The sequence below is a fragment of the Cyclopterus lumpus genome, chromosome 21, assembly GCF_009769545.1.
Source record: "Cyclopterus lumpus isolate fCycLum1 chromosome 21, fCycLum1.pri, whole genome shotgun sequence".
Taxonomy (NCBI): Eukaryota; Metazoa; Chordata; class Actinopteri; order Perciformes; family Cyclopteridae; genus Cyclopterus; species Cyclopterus lumpus.
The window spans coordinates 12,428,316-12,441,295 of record NC_046986.1 but is presented as its reverse complement, the minus strand read 5'-3'; the positions used below and the strand labels follow the sequence as shown (position 1 = coordinate 12,441,295).

General features: G+C 42.1%; 1 protein-coding gene across 4 annotated transcripts in view; it reads left to right on the top strand.

The window, feature by feature from the left end:
* The window catches only part of fmnl2a (formin-like 2a), a 46,352-nt gene that overhangs the window by 23,512 nt on the left and 9,860 nt on the right, over positions 1-12,980 (top strand). For all 4 annotated transcript variants that reach the window (XM_034561161.1, XM_034561163.1, XM_034561162.1 and 1 more), the window contains exons 4-12: positions 1,153-1,229; positions 4,077-4,160; positions 4,961-5,116; positions 8,326-8,434; positions 8,621-8,697; positions 9,588-9,681; positions 10,666-10,740; positions 12,353-12,463; positions 12,796-12,945. In XM_034561161.1, the coding sequence (XP_034417052.1) occupies positions 1,153-1,229; positions 4,077-4,160; positions 4,961-5,116; positions 8,326-8,434; positions 8,621-8,697; positions 9,588-9,681; positions 10,666-10,740; positions 12,353-12,463; positions 12,796-12,945 (933 nt within the window). The remainder of the gene's footprint in view (positions 1-1,152; positions 1,230-4,076; positions 4,161-4,960; positions 5,117-8,325; positions 8,435-8,620; positions 8,698-9,587; positions 9,682-10,665; positions 10,741-12,352; positions 12,464-12,795; positions 12,946-12,980) is intronic.

The following is a 12,980-nucleotide window of genomic DNA, read 5'->3' as shown; positions in this document are numbered from 1 at the left end:
TGGAAAGTGACCAGGCCCTCCAACTCTGGGAGGATACTTGGACCTCTCCTCTTCTTTTCACTGTCGCTAGAAAAATGTGCAGAAAACCTCTGAACAAAAATCGAAACCCTTTTTTAATGTCGATGCATGATTAGAGCTAGTCTAGACAATTATTTTCTGGATTCATCCATTAATCACCTGGTCTATTAAATGTCAGAAATTAGTCAAATTCAATCCCCAGTTTTTATGAATCCTGGGTGACATCTTCAAATGTCTGTTTTTTCTGACCAAACCTCAAAAATATTAAATTTACAATTATATAAAACAACGAAAAGTTGAAAAGGAGTTTTTGGCATTTGTGCTTAAAAAATGACTAACACTTTTGAAATAGTGCTCAAGATCTATAGTTTAATCATTTTAGCTTTTGTCAATGGACTGTGAATCAATAATGTTTTACACTGAAGACAGAAATAGTTAAACTCTTTTGATATTAAATAAATCTTAATAAAACATATATGACAGTTAATTTGTTTGATTGGCATAGGAACATTTTATATGAACTCTCCTCTCGTAAAACAAGTTTCAATCCCTCATCTGGGATTTCTCTCTCCTGTTTGATCACCAGCGACCGTTCACTTTGCTCGTCTTGTTGCTGAGGTTGTGTAAGCGCATGAGGGGCCTTTGTTTGGTCTTTCTATCAGAAGCTGAAATCAAACAGTTACAAGAGAAAGAATGTGTGTGCGTACATGTGTTTGTGTGTCTGCTGGTAGGGCTGGGGAGGTAACCAATTAGGTTACTTGATTTTATCACAGTGCTACCAGGAGGGATTACAGCTATATAAAAAACCAGTGTGAGCAAACAAGATAACAGGAACTACTCCATATTCACAGTTTCCAATGAGTCAGCTACCCTGTTGAATGGGTCCTGGCAAGTAAAACGGCCACTTAAAAATCTTACGAGAGCAATCCCAACTCTTTATTTTGTAATCGGAGCACGGCGTGCCTGCTTTCACATTTGAATGTCACTGTGGTTGTGTGTCTGTTTTGTCTGACCTTTTCGTCAGAAAAAGTTTTCTCCAGCCAAAACATCGCTGCGTTTCCACTCGATGATTTACAGTACTCTACTGCTACGATGAAATATTAACCCCTCTCCCTCCCTTCTATCCTTCCACAGAAATTCAGACGGAGAGTTCAGGAGTCCACTCAAATCCTGAGAGAACTGGAAATTTCATTGCGGACCAATCACATAGGGTGAGTCACTCTGAGATTGTGTAAAGCTTGTGAAGTGTTGAATATCCCGGACCTGGTTACATTAGATTCAGGGGGAGAAGTCTGACATTCCAGACACCCGGAGACGCAGACGTTGACACTAACCACCACCATCCCCCATTCTGTTCAAAACTCCGGCCTATTATTACACAGAAAGCCATGTGGCGATGGAGAAAAGATGAATCGATTGATTGTTTTATGCGGTTGACATGTGAACGGCCTAGAGGAAGGAAAATAAATTGTTCTTGTTGCCCAACTTCACATTAGTGTTTCAGTCTGCTGAAATAAAGAAGCCTTATTGTAGATGTGACTGAAGAGATCATGATTTCACAACAGATACAATCACGGAGGTATTCATGTGTAATTCCAGGTATCCTCGGATAACGAGCCTCAGCCTGCTGCGTTTGATATTGATTGAGTGCTGTGCAGTCGTCGTCAAACAAAGATCAATATCTCAATGAGCGTCTCTCAATGTCTCTGTGTTTAGTGTGGCTTTCGATCACAGGGCCTGTCTCCGTGATTACAGACCCTGATAGTTAAAGACTGGGATGGATTAGTCAATATCACAATTGAGGTCTTATGCATTCTAGGATCTGTAGGATCCAGGTGCCTGATTCATCAAGGAAGCTTTTAAACAAATAAAGGTACACCATGACGATAGCAAATAATGTTATTCCATATTATGGCTAAACAAAGAATGGCAGTCCACTCTTGTTGTGTAATACTCTTTAAACTACATATTTTTTAAGTTGATAAATCTGAATCTAACTCGACTCACTGAGCAACGCCTCCCTTCTGTGTGCACAGCTAGCAGATGCATGGTTTAAGCATGGTTTGCATGGTGCATGGTTTAAGCACAACACATGTGGATCCTTTGGTAGGAATGAGGATGAGGTCTAGCAGCTATGACGGGTTGAAGGTGGGCGGTCACAAGAGACATGGAGACCCCGGTGACTAGGACAGGAAGAGGCAGCCACGACGAGCGTCCACTGGCAACCGAGATGCGCTGCTTACACAACCATCACCAGCCCTCTAGTACACATTCATGTAATCTAGACAACATCTCTTAATCCCTCTGTTTCTCTCTTTTTCCTCCCTCCCACACACATATTACTGCACCTCAATTTGCCTACTTCACTGACACAAATCATCCCATGTTCCTGACAACACCGTCTTTCACACGCCTACACACTGTTTACACACACTGATCGGATTCCGATTTTCAAACCAAAGTAAACTCCGACCACAGCCAGGGACGATGTCCATCTGGTAAACCAGTGGAGGCATTGTTTACATGGATTAATTCCTTTTAGAGACCGTATGTTGGTAAACTAGATTAAATAAATAATCTACCTAATCTAGATTAGACAAAGCATTACCATAATGGCAGAGGGACAGGGAGAGAGATTGGGGAGGAGGGGGAGGGGTGTGGCGAGAGAGCAAGATGTCACCCACTGACAGTGAATAGTTGCTGCTTCTTTTCAGAGGTGAAACAGAGAAACATATCTCTCATGTAGGCTGTGTATAATGGGTAGATTGTTCCTGTATGAGCGCTGCTGAAGATTAGCCCAGCTCCCTGCCTGCCTGCTCCTCACATGTTGCTCAGTGGTCATCAGCATGTGGTGAATGGGAGGATTGTTAGTTAGTGTCCTGCGGTAATGATTACCATGTGTCCCGACAAGCCTTTTTTTAAACACGCCGGGCCCCACCAGGCACCTCTTTACTGGACCCTACTCGCTCCCATGCAGTCAAACCACAGGGGAGCTAATAAAGAAGCAGAGGATTTTAAAGGCAGTTTAACCGTACATCTTCATCAGCACAGTACCACTCAAAAGCCTGCCCGCGTGTTATTATCTTCATGCCCTGCAAATTTCTCTAATCATCAGTGAAAGGCCTTCATGGGAAGCGATATATAAAAAAGATTTTCTGTGAGCTCACTTTGCTTATAAATATGGAGGGAGAGCGGCACATGCCCAAGGTGGGCTTTTCTGTGCAGAATAAAAAATGAAAGCATGCCGAGCGCTGAATGGCTGGTCCACAGTGCCTGTATGGAAGGTGAGAATGGGCTTTGGATCATTCTGGGTGCTCGTTTTTTCCTGCCACAAACAGGCACACTCAATAACGAGACTCAGTACATGTGTGTGTGTGGATGCCTGTGCTTTGGCAAACACATGCGTGGATATGTTTGCTGCTTTGAAGTCTGTCAAACGGGTCATTCCAATTCTTCTTGGCAAAGGGAGGTTGAAACCAAGGGAGAGGGTGAATGATCTGCAAACATCTGTGTAGCAAGGTCAAGTATGGTCAAAGCCTGCATATAATATAATTATACACTATAAACTGTACATAATAATAATCTCAAAAATATCTTAATGTGATTGTACCAGCAAGTTATTTTCCAGATCTAGAACCCAATAACATTTTTGTGCGGTTTGTGTTGATATTGTTTTTTTTTTTTTATTGTTGTGACTCTGAGGCATGTCGATGACCGTATTGTAAACAATATTGGCTGGAAAAAAGGTAAGACGTTGAGGTTTAGAGCTCCTCATTAATTATGAAGCATCTGTTGATGTTTCTTACCAGATAAGAAACAAAAGAACATGAAATTCTTCAAGTTTGTCTGTCAAAACATACTTGTTGTTTCCAGACTCCGAGATGAGATGTGATTCATGAGTTGAGTTTTTCTTGAAAACCGTTTAACTCGGAAACTCACAATGTTATAAAAGCTGTTTGTGGCTGTAACTGCTGATCAAGTATATTTGAACATGTGCTCTTTCTAGTAATTATTTCAAGAGTTTGTGTGCTGATAAACTTTTGTCCGTCTCTCTTCAGGTGGGTGAGAGAATTCTTAAATGAGGAGAACAAAGGTCTGGACGTGCTGGTGGAGTATCTTTCTTTTGCACAGTATGCTGTCACGTAAGTCATTCCCAGTTCTTTCTCTCATTATCACTCTACTCTATATGCAGAACTGACAACCAGCATAATGCAGCTATTCTGCACAGCCGCTGATGCATCTCCACCACTGTTGCTGCTGCAGTCACTCGGGGCCCATTGCTGACACACATTGGCACTGTGTATTATACCAACCATAGGCTTCTATTCATAGATTGATGGTGGGATTATTAGTCCGTCACAAGGTCCTTGTTCTGGGCCAAACAGCTAAGCAGTTACATTTTTTATTCACCCTCCCCAATTGACCATAAGTAATTATGGTCTGTCCACATTATGAATGGCTAGCCGTAAAGTGTGTTTACCCTCAGTACCACCTCAGCAGCATATAAGAGTCATGAAAACGACCAGTTTGAAAACTGAAATAGATCATAATAGGTATGACATAACTACCAGCTCTTTCCAGGGTTTCTGCCAAGTACCATATAACATGAGACATTTTTCAAACCTAAAAAAATTAAAATGTTAGTGGTAGCGGAAACACATTTTCACCTCTGCCAGCACAAATGAATACAAGCACATGCCATATACAAGAGATACAGTAGATGGGATATCGACTTTAAGGGTAACTTTGGTATCTGGACCCTATTTTCCCATGATTTAGTGTGTCTACGGATCTTTGAAACTGTGTATAAAAACCTCAGATGATTGTATTTACATTGTTTTGTTTCTTATTTCTCTACAAATCTCTACAATACTCATAATGGCTTCAGAAATTCACTATATGGTTTAATGGCAAGTTTGTCATTTGATTTCTTGTTTAACAGGTTTGATGAAGACTGTGCAGAGAACAACCCAGAGGCTGCTATGGATAAGTCTAAGCCCTGGAGCCGCTCTATAGAAGACCTGCATGGAGGAGGGACCCTGCCGTCTTCCATTACTGGGAACAGCCTCACACGTGCTGGCCGACATTCCACGATACGGTATAATACACACGCACACACACACACACACACACACACACACACACACACACACACACACACACACACACACACATTGATGGATAAGAAGATTCCCCATTAACCATGTGTGTTACTGTGATTTGTAAGTGTTTACAGCTAACTTTGCCTCTCGGGGTTCTTTTCTTGTCTTCCCCCTCGTTACTGTTCAGCCGGGGCAATGTGGTTGTATTATGATTATTTTGAGAAGTCACACTTTTCATTTGATGCCCCCTTTTATACAGTCATGAGGTCTGTAAGACTTTAAATGGCGTAAGACGCATTTCTGCTGCATGAGGCCAAAACCTTGTCCCTGTGTGGACTTGAAGTCAGGCTGATTTTGCACATAATTGTGACACATAATTATGACACATGATTGACAGTTGTCTGTGACAGACGGCAGAAACAACTATCTTTTTTATGGACCAAATCAGTTTCCTATGCACGGTGGATTCATAAACCCATGCTAATATATGCTCTGAAGCACAAATCCTATTCAGTTGTGCATTATTTCTCTAATCCGACCTGTCGTTTCATTGATGTTTTGCTACAGCTCCCGCTCTGACTTCTGTGACTTGTAATGTGTTCTAGCATGAACTCTACACAAAGAGCACTATTAATTTAAGGAGGCACATTTGATCTTTGATCTTATCCTTGCATGATAATCAAGTCCGTTGTTTTCGATCTCTCTTGTCTCAAAAGTACACACGTGAAATAAGTTAACGTAACATACTTACATGTTCTGTTTCACTCTTCTAATCCAAGTTTGCCATGAATCATAAACAGTTATAGTTCTGAAAGATGTGTCCTGTTCACAAAGCCACACCCTATTAAAACCACCTCTTCAATTGTGTACTATCCAACTATCATCAGACAATCAGGGCTGGTCTAATCCTTATTAACATATATTGAATCAATGACTAATTGACAGATATTTCATTGGTACGCCTATAATATCAATATTGGCCCATAGCTGACCTTCACTACACATGTGCCTCCTCCAGATGTACCCGTGTATCATCAGCATGTAGAGTCTGTCAAACAGGTCAGAGTGTCTTCTGACTCTTCTCCTCTGTTCTGTCCTGGTGTTCCTCCATAGTTATCTGCTCCTCTGCCTGCCAGTCTTCGACAGCAGGCAGGTCTCAGGTCTCTCACTTTGCTGGCTCACTGTGAGCTTTCTACAGCTTCAGCCCTGCATCCCTGCTCCCTCCCAAGACACACAGACACGCACGCACGCACGCGCACACGCACGCACACACACACAATCCCCCTGCCTCATTGTATTTTATACCTCCCTGCTAGCGCTGCCCAGTTTATTTGTCCCGCTGTCTGTGTCGGGGATGTGAATTATTTGTACTGCCAGCCTACCCTCCCGTGCTGGAGACTGAGTTCTCCTTTCCTTGGAGCAAATGTTTTTTTCTTCACTCATTGTTCTTGTCTATGTGCCTGTGTGCTGCTTGTGTGGCTCCCTAAATGCCAGTCTGTGCAGAAGCTAGCCTAGTGTCGACAAAAGCCCTGTAAAAGCGAGGGCTTTTACTCGGCCTCCAAACATCTTCTGTATTTTGGATACATTCTCCGTTTTCCTGGCTGATAAGTGATGTCACACTAATTATGAAGCAATTGCTCCAGCGCTTTCATAAAAACTTAAATGTCCATTATACAGAATCGATGCCCCTGTTTGTGTTTATCTTTAGATTAGTTTGAAGTTAGAATAATGTGAATTCAATATCTGCAAACAACCTGGTGTCAAAATACGATTTGTATGTGTCTTCTTCAAACTACCCTCTTGAAGGTCACCGAGCACGCTGAGCTGTCCAAAGTGCTCTCAAATTAGACGGTATGGAGTTTGCTAGAAATGTGTAGCTGTGTTAGACCTGTATTTTATAGTTATACTGTAGTTATAGTTGTTTGTGTTTGGTGTTGTTCTGTGCTGTTTTTCAGAACATGCTCTATTGCTTGTGGTCGTGCCGTTTTGAGGAAATGGGCAGGATTTTTCTGTGTTCATGTTTTGTAACTAGGATGTTAAATTCTGGACGGCTTAGAACTTTCTCCTGCCTGATGAGAATTAATCTGTCCACAGCATCTCTCACCTCTTTTTTTCCTCCAGTTTTGGATGCCTTGTTTCCTCCGAGTCATATTTGATTCAGCGTGTTGTGTTATATAAATTGAGTAACTTCAGACAAGTCAAAGCAGGTCAATGTATTACATGTTGCTGGTATTATGTAATGCCTTATCATAACCTTGGTTTGAGATTAAGAATCACGTTTACTCATTTCCTCCTCCTGGTGCCACGCCTCCAGTTGGATGTTGATAAACTCGTAGAAGAAACCTGGATGAACTCCTTTTTAGGATGCTTGCTGCTTTGAGATGCAGTGGCAGCATGTCCCCTGAATTGACTGAAATTATCTCAGCAAACTTGTTTTACACCGGGCCGGCACCACATCCTGCTGAACACATGTAGAATGCCCATAATTACAACAATACACACACTCACATATATGTCGGACACACATAACAATTTCAAGGCATGAGTTACAGTCTTCAATGGAAGCTCTAGCCCTTTTCAGACACACACACACACACACACACCACACACTCACACTGACATAAACACCAGGTTGTGACGCACACAGGAGTCACGCCTTTAAGCATCGGTGTGTCTATCAGTAGCCTGAAGACGCATTTCTCCTCAGAACTTAGGCCGGTAATTGAAGCTGTTGACGAAAGTCTGAAAATAAACTGTTTTGCTCAAATTTGCTATGCATATTATTCAGTAATATTGCTGCGCCAGCATTTCTCTTTGTATTGTGAGAGCTGCACCAAGAAGCAAAGACCTCGTTTTAGCTGCTCAATCACTGTGCTGCATGCCAATGACTGGCTTCTATTGTACTAGCTGTAAGTGATATATTTGTGAAGGACATCAAATTAAAACAAAGCGGGAATCCCGTGGCCCCTGGCGAGGCTGTAGATTATGAGGTATATGAGGTGGCGTGGCAGTTTCACAGCCTCCCTATGTGAAGGAGGTGGTGTGTGATGGTGGCTCAATGGCAAGTGGCATCTGTTTTCTTATTTATTCGGGCCTCAATCACTCTTGTTTATGTTCAAAAGCTCATAGAGTCAACACTGGTTTCAGTAAAGCACTTTCCTATTATGACTGCATTGTTTTGTCTTGTCCTATAATTATTTTTTAGCTGCAACACACTGCCGAGCCGGAGAACTCTGAAAAACTCTAGACTGGTCTGCAAGAAAGACGATGTTCACGTCTGCATCATGTGTCTGCGTGCCATCATGAACTACCAGGTCAGCTCTGGACTAAAGCACACGTATCTAACTGAAGATGAATTCAATTTGCTCCACTGCTAGTTCTCCATGTTTCATTTAATATGCAGAGGAATGCACTTCTTGTGTATTCAGTGGCTCCTCTTATCTGTTAATTAGCTTATTTGTCTCAGTCCTTCACTCTGTGGTTTGTTTCTCATCTCCCAGTATGGCTTCAACATGGTCATGTCTCACCCACATGCAGTGAATGAAATTGCACTAAGTCTCAACAATAAAAATCCAAGGTAAGTTTAAACAAAATGTTTCTCCAGATAGATCACTTGTATGCTCTTAATCTACTTGAATACCTGAATGTTTTTGAGTTGCTCTTGAGTTAACTCAGGAGATAAAAAACCTTAAAATTCAAGATTAATTTGCAACATTTGGAGCTCAACAAATCCAGATATTTTACCAACAAAGACTGAAACCCATAATAGAACATTCAGAGTCCAACATTAGCCTCAGTGCACCTGCACAGTCTGATCCAGAGTGAGTGTCTTTGTAGCTCAGGGACACATTCATCCCGACAGACGGGTCAGGGCACCGCTGGCACACTCCACTCCACTGGCAGCTGCTCACTGAGACGGCAACCAGAAGGACTCACTTCTGTGTGTGTATGTGTGTGTGTGTGTGGGTGTGTGTGCGTGAGTGTGTGGGTGTGTGTGTGGATGTGTTTTCACTTTTTGCCCAGAGGCTCAAGGATTTCCTCAAAAGTGGATGTGAAACCACTCTGCATCACCTGTCACATATCATTTCATCCAGACAGAGAAATTCTGCGCACACACACACACACACACACACACACACACACACACACACACACACACAGACTGGGCCTGAAGTATTCATTTTTTATGAGTGCCTTTTTAATCCAGTGGATAAGATGAAAATGTGGAGCTCTTTTATTTATTTTTTTCTCAGGTTGCGACAGTACAAAACTTTTTTCAAGTTATTTCAAGTTTGTTCAAGTTATTGATTAATATTTATGAAGATACACTTTAAAAAATATATAAATTGTAATAAACCACACGTAGATCCATTCTACACAGAGGTTTCAACATTGTTCAAGTCAAGGTTTCCCGCAGCGCTTGTCATTCGCTCACCGTTCCCACCTTTATTTCCCCTGTTTTTTCAGAACTAAAGCTCTGGTCTTGGAGCTCCTGGCAGCAGTCTGTCTCGTGAGAGGAGGCCACGAAATAATTCTCTCTGCGTTCGACAACTTTAAGGAGGTATGAGCTGCACAGAGAGGGGAAGTGGGGTCTGAGGAGATATCATTACATTTCAACTGTGCAATTTCAAACAGTGACTCAGCCCTGGTGGAATGCTTCCCCAGCAGGTCAGACCAGCAGATTCCTCAGGATAGCATCTAGTAATGAGCTCTTTGTCAACCGATTACACACACTGAATTTAGCTGTATAGCACAGCAGGACCTACTCGACAGGTGTAAACTAGATTTGAGACACGTCAAAAGCTCAGAAAAACAGAGAGAAAGATGCAACAGTCAGCCTTGCATGACCCTCGTCTGTCTGAATGAGGTATTCTGGCAGCTTGAGAAAGGAGTGGGAGGCTTATGATGGAGTAGGCGCTAACAGCAGCCCCATTTTATAGCACACTGTACGGCCGACTGCAGTTAATGCAATATTTACACCCCTGGATGAAATATTGAGTGTTGCTCTCAGTGGCATCGGCATTAGTGGGAGAATAAGGCTTAGGCAGAACGCAGCTCCTCTAATGAGATGAAGGGTAGTGTCATGATAGTGTAGGCTGCTGGAAGCATTTGAGGACTCACTCACATTTCTGTATCTCTGTAGTTTTCAGTTGTTTTTATCTTGATTTCAAAAGCTTCATTAGATCTGGTTTTCTAAGTGACTTTGATGTCCTGTGTTTGATGCAAGGGTTGTAAGCTGAGAGAGTAGAAACTACATAGAAGTGTTAAAGGTTATACCAAAAGCAATATTGAACACAGATGCTCCGTCATGGCAGGCAATGAATATGTTAAAATCATGAGGTAACAGTCATGGCTAAATTTCCAGTGAAGAGCATTAATCTCTAGTGTCACTGTATGTGCAGCATAAAAGTTAACACTGAACTTGGAGCTCTCTGTTTCAGGAGTTGGTGGTTGCTTTCATAAATAAATCACTGTGGGTCGCTATCTTCATCTCTTCATCTCGACTCCAATAAATACATCAAGTGAGACGTTGTTTGTTTTGCAGGTGTGTATAGAGACGCAGCGGTTTGAGAGACTAATGGAGTATTTCAAGAACGAGGACAACAACATCGACTTTATGGTACACACACACACACACACACAGACACAGACACACACACACACTCACACACACACTCTCACACACACTCAGTCCTAATGACTATTGAAATATTGCATCACCAGGCAAACCACAATTTACTCGTTTTTGGTTTTTGAGAGAAGGATGGGTCTTTCCCATCAGTCTCGAGCCTGTAGATTAGTGTCTCCCAAACCTTTCTATTTTCTGGGCACACACTTTTAAAAATGACAAACCATCGTAACCCAATTCACAAGAGGCCCTATCTATAAATACTTAGCAAAGTGAATTTTTGTGTAAATAAATCATTTTAATGCAATTACTGTATCACATTATATTATCTTGAATAGGTAAACTAGCCATTTCAAAGAGATGTACAATGAAGCATGTGTGATTGAAAACATATGCTCACGTTTAATACTTTGTAAATGACACCAGATAAATAGATTTAGGTGGACTTAACAGACTCACGTACTTTTCCTCTCATCAGTTAAACAAACACAATGTAAGCTAGCCTTTAAGATGAGACTCAATGTGAGCTAAGTAAGCTACAATTATCAGAACACTATGAACATTCAGGCTCCATCATGTGGCTCAAAGGTGTTCTGCAGATATAAACATAAGACTATTTATCTGTTGACTTTAATCAAATCTCCTGTGACCCAGCTGTGGGTCCCGATCCAGTCTTTGAGAATGATTGCACGAGAGGCAGTGTTTGAATATTTTGAACACTACTGCACATGCGTCCTGATATGTTTGTTTAACATAACAAATGTATTCAGTTTTGCTTCCAGTTTCACGATACACACTCACCGGGCTATCAGTCTTTGTGCAAGCCCTCTAATGGTTCTCATCACAACACAAACTGCAAATCTGTGATGCAACACATCAAACTGGAATGCCACTCTTCGAGAACCCTTGCCAAGTCTGTCCTTTCCTGGCTGAGTAGTGCTAATAAAAACCCTGCAGATAAGAATAAAAGACACTGAAGAAACTGCCAACTTAGACAGTATTTTATTCAGTGTGTGTGTGTGTGTGTGTGTGTGTGTGTGTGTCCATGTATGTGTCTTTAATTGATGTGAAGCAAATGCTGCATGTGCGTGTGAGTGAAAAGCAACAGCTGCTGTGTTTGAATAGGACTTTACTCACGAGTCCACTCACAGCAGCACTAAAGCAAACACACTTTGTCAAAGCTGCAGTGTTGCACCAAACAACTGAGCTTCTTACCGCGAGTTCATTAAGCCAGTGTCCGGGTGAGAAGAAGTGTGTACATTAGACACTAAGAGGAGATCCCCCAGATCTGTTTACACCGGCTCCCATAAGGCAGCTGATGGAGTTGAACGGGCTGGTTTTGTTAATTTGTTTGTTCAGATCCTCTTAATCTACCAGATAAGCTACATGAATGAGGATGTGTACACACAAATTAGGTGCAAGCCAAATTTAAAGGAATTAGATGTGATAATGAGCATAAAGCCATTTCATAGAAGTACCAGGTAGAAAACCTGAAACCTATTCTAAATGTTGTTTATGAACACATTTTGACTATGTATTGTCAGCAGGCACACACAGAGTACATAGTATGCAGGGTTCACTCTTTGTTGTTTTCATTCCCCAGGTGGCCTGTATGCAGTTCATCAACATAGTCGTGCACTCAGTGGAGGACATGAACTTCAGAGTTCACCTCCAGTTCGACTTCACCAAGCTGTGTCTGGACGACTACTTGGACGTGAGTTGAGACATACCGCTGCAGGAAAGATTCACAGACAGACCAAACACTCCCGTTCTTAATATTCAGCTCAATCCAGAGCTCAGGTTGTCATTATAGCACCCCCGAGACAGCAACCGTAGAAACGCAGTCGATAATGGCTTTTCCATTACTGTCAGTTCTGTAAATCCCTGTCTCCCGCCTCACTGCACAGGTGAGATCAATGCTGGCTTCTGGCTCTGAGATGTTGGCCTCATGCATTGAACTGAAAAAGCGAATGTCTCCTCCCTCTCACTCTCTAACTGTCTCACTCTTATCATCACGACATTTCTTTATGTGTGCATGTTTTCCAGAAACTGAAGCACACAGAGAGCGATAAGCTGCAGGTTCAGATTCAGGCCTACTTGGATAACGTGTTTGACGTGGGCGCCCTTCTGGAGGATGCGGAGACCAAAAACGCCGCCCTGGAGCGTGTGGAGGAGCTGGAGGAGAACATGTCGCATGTGAGAGCCCTCGACTGTTCGATTTTACTCTCTGA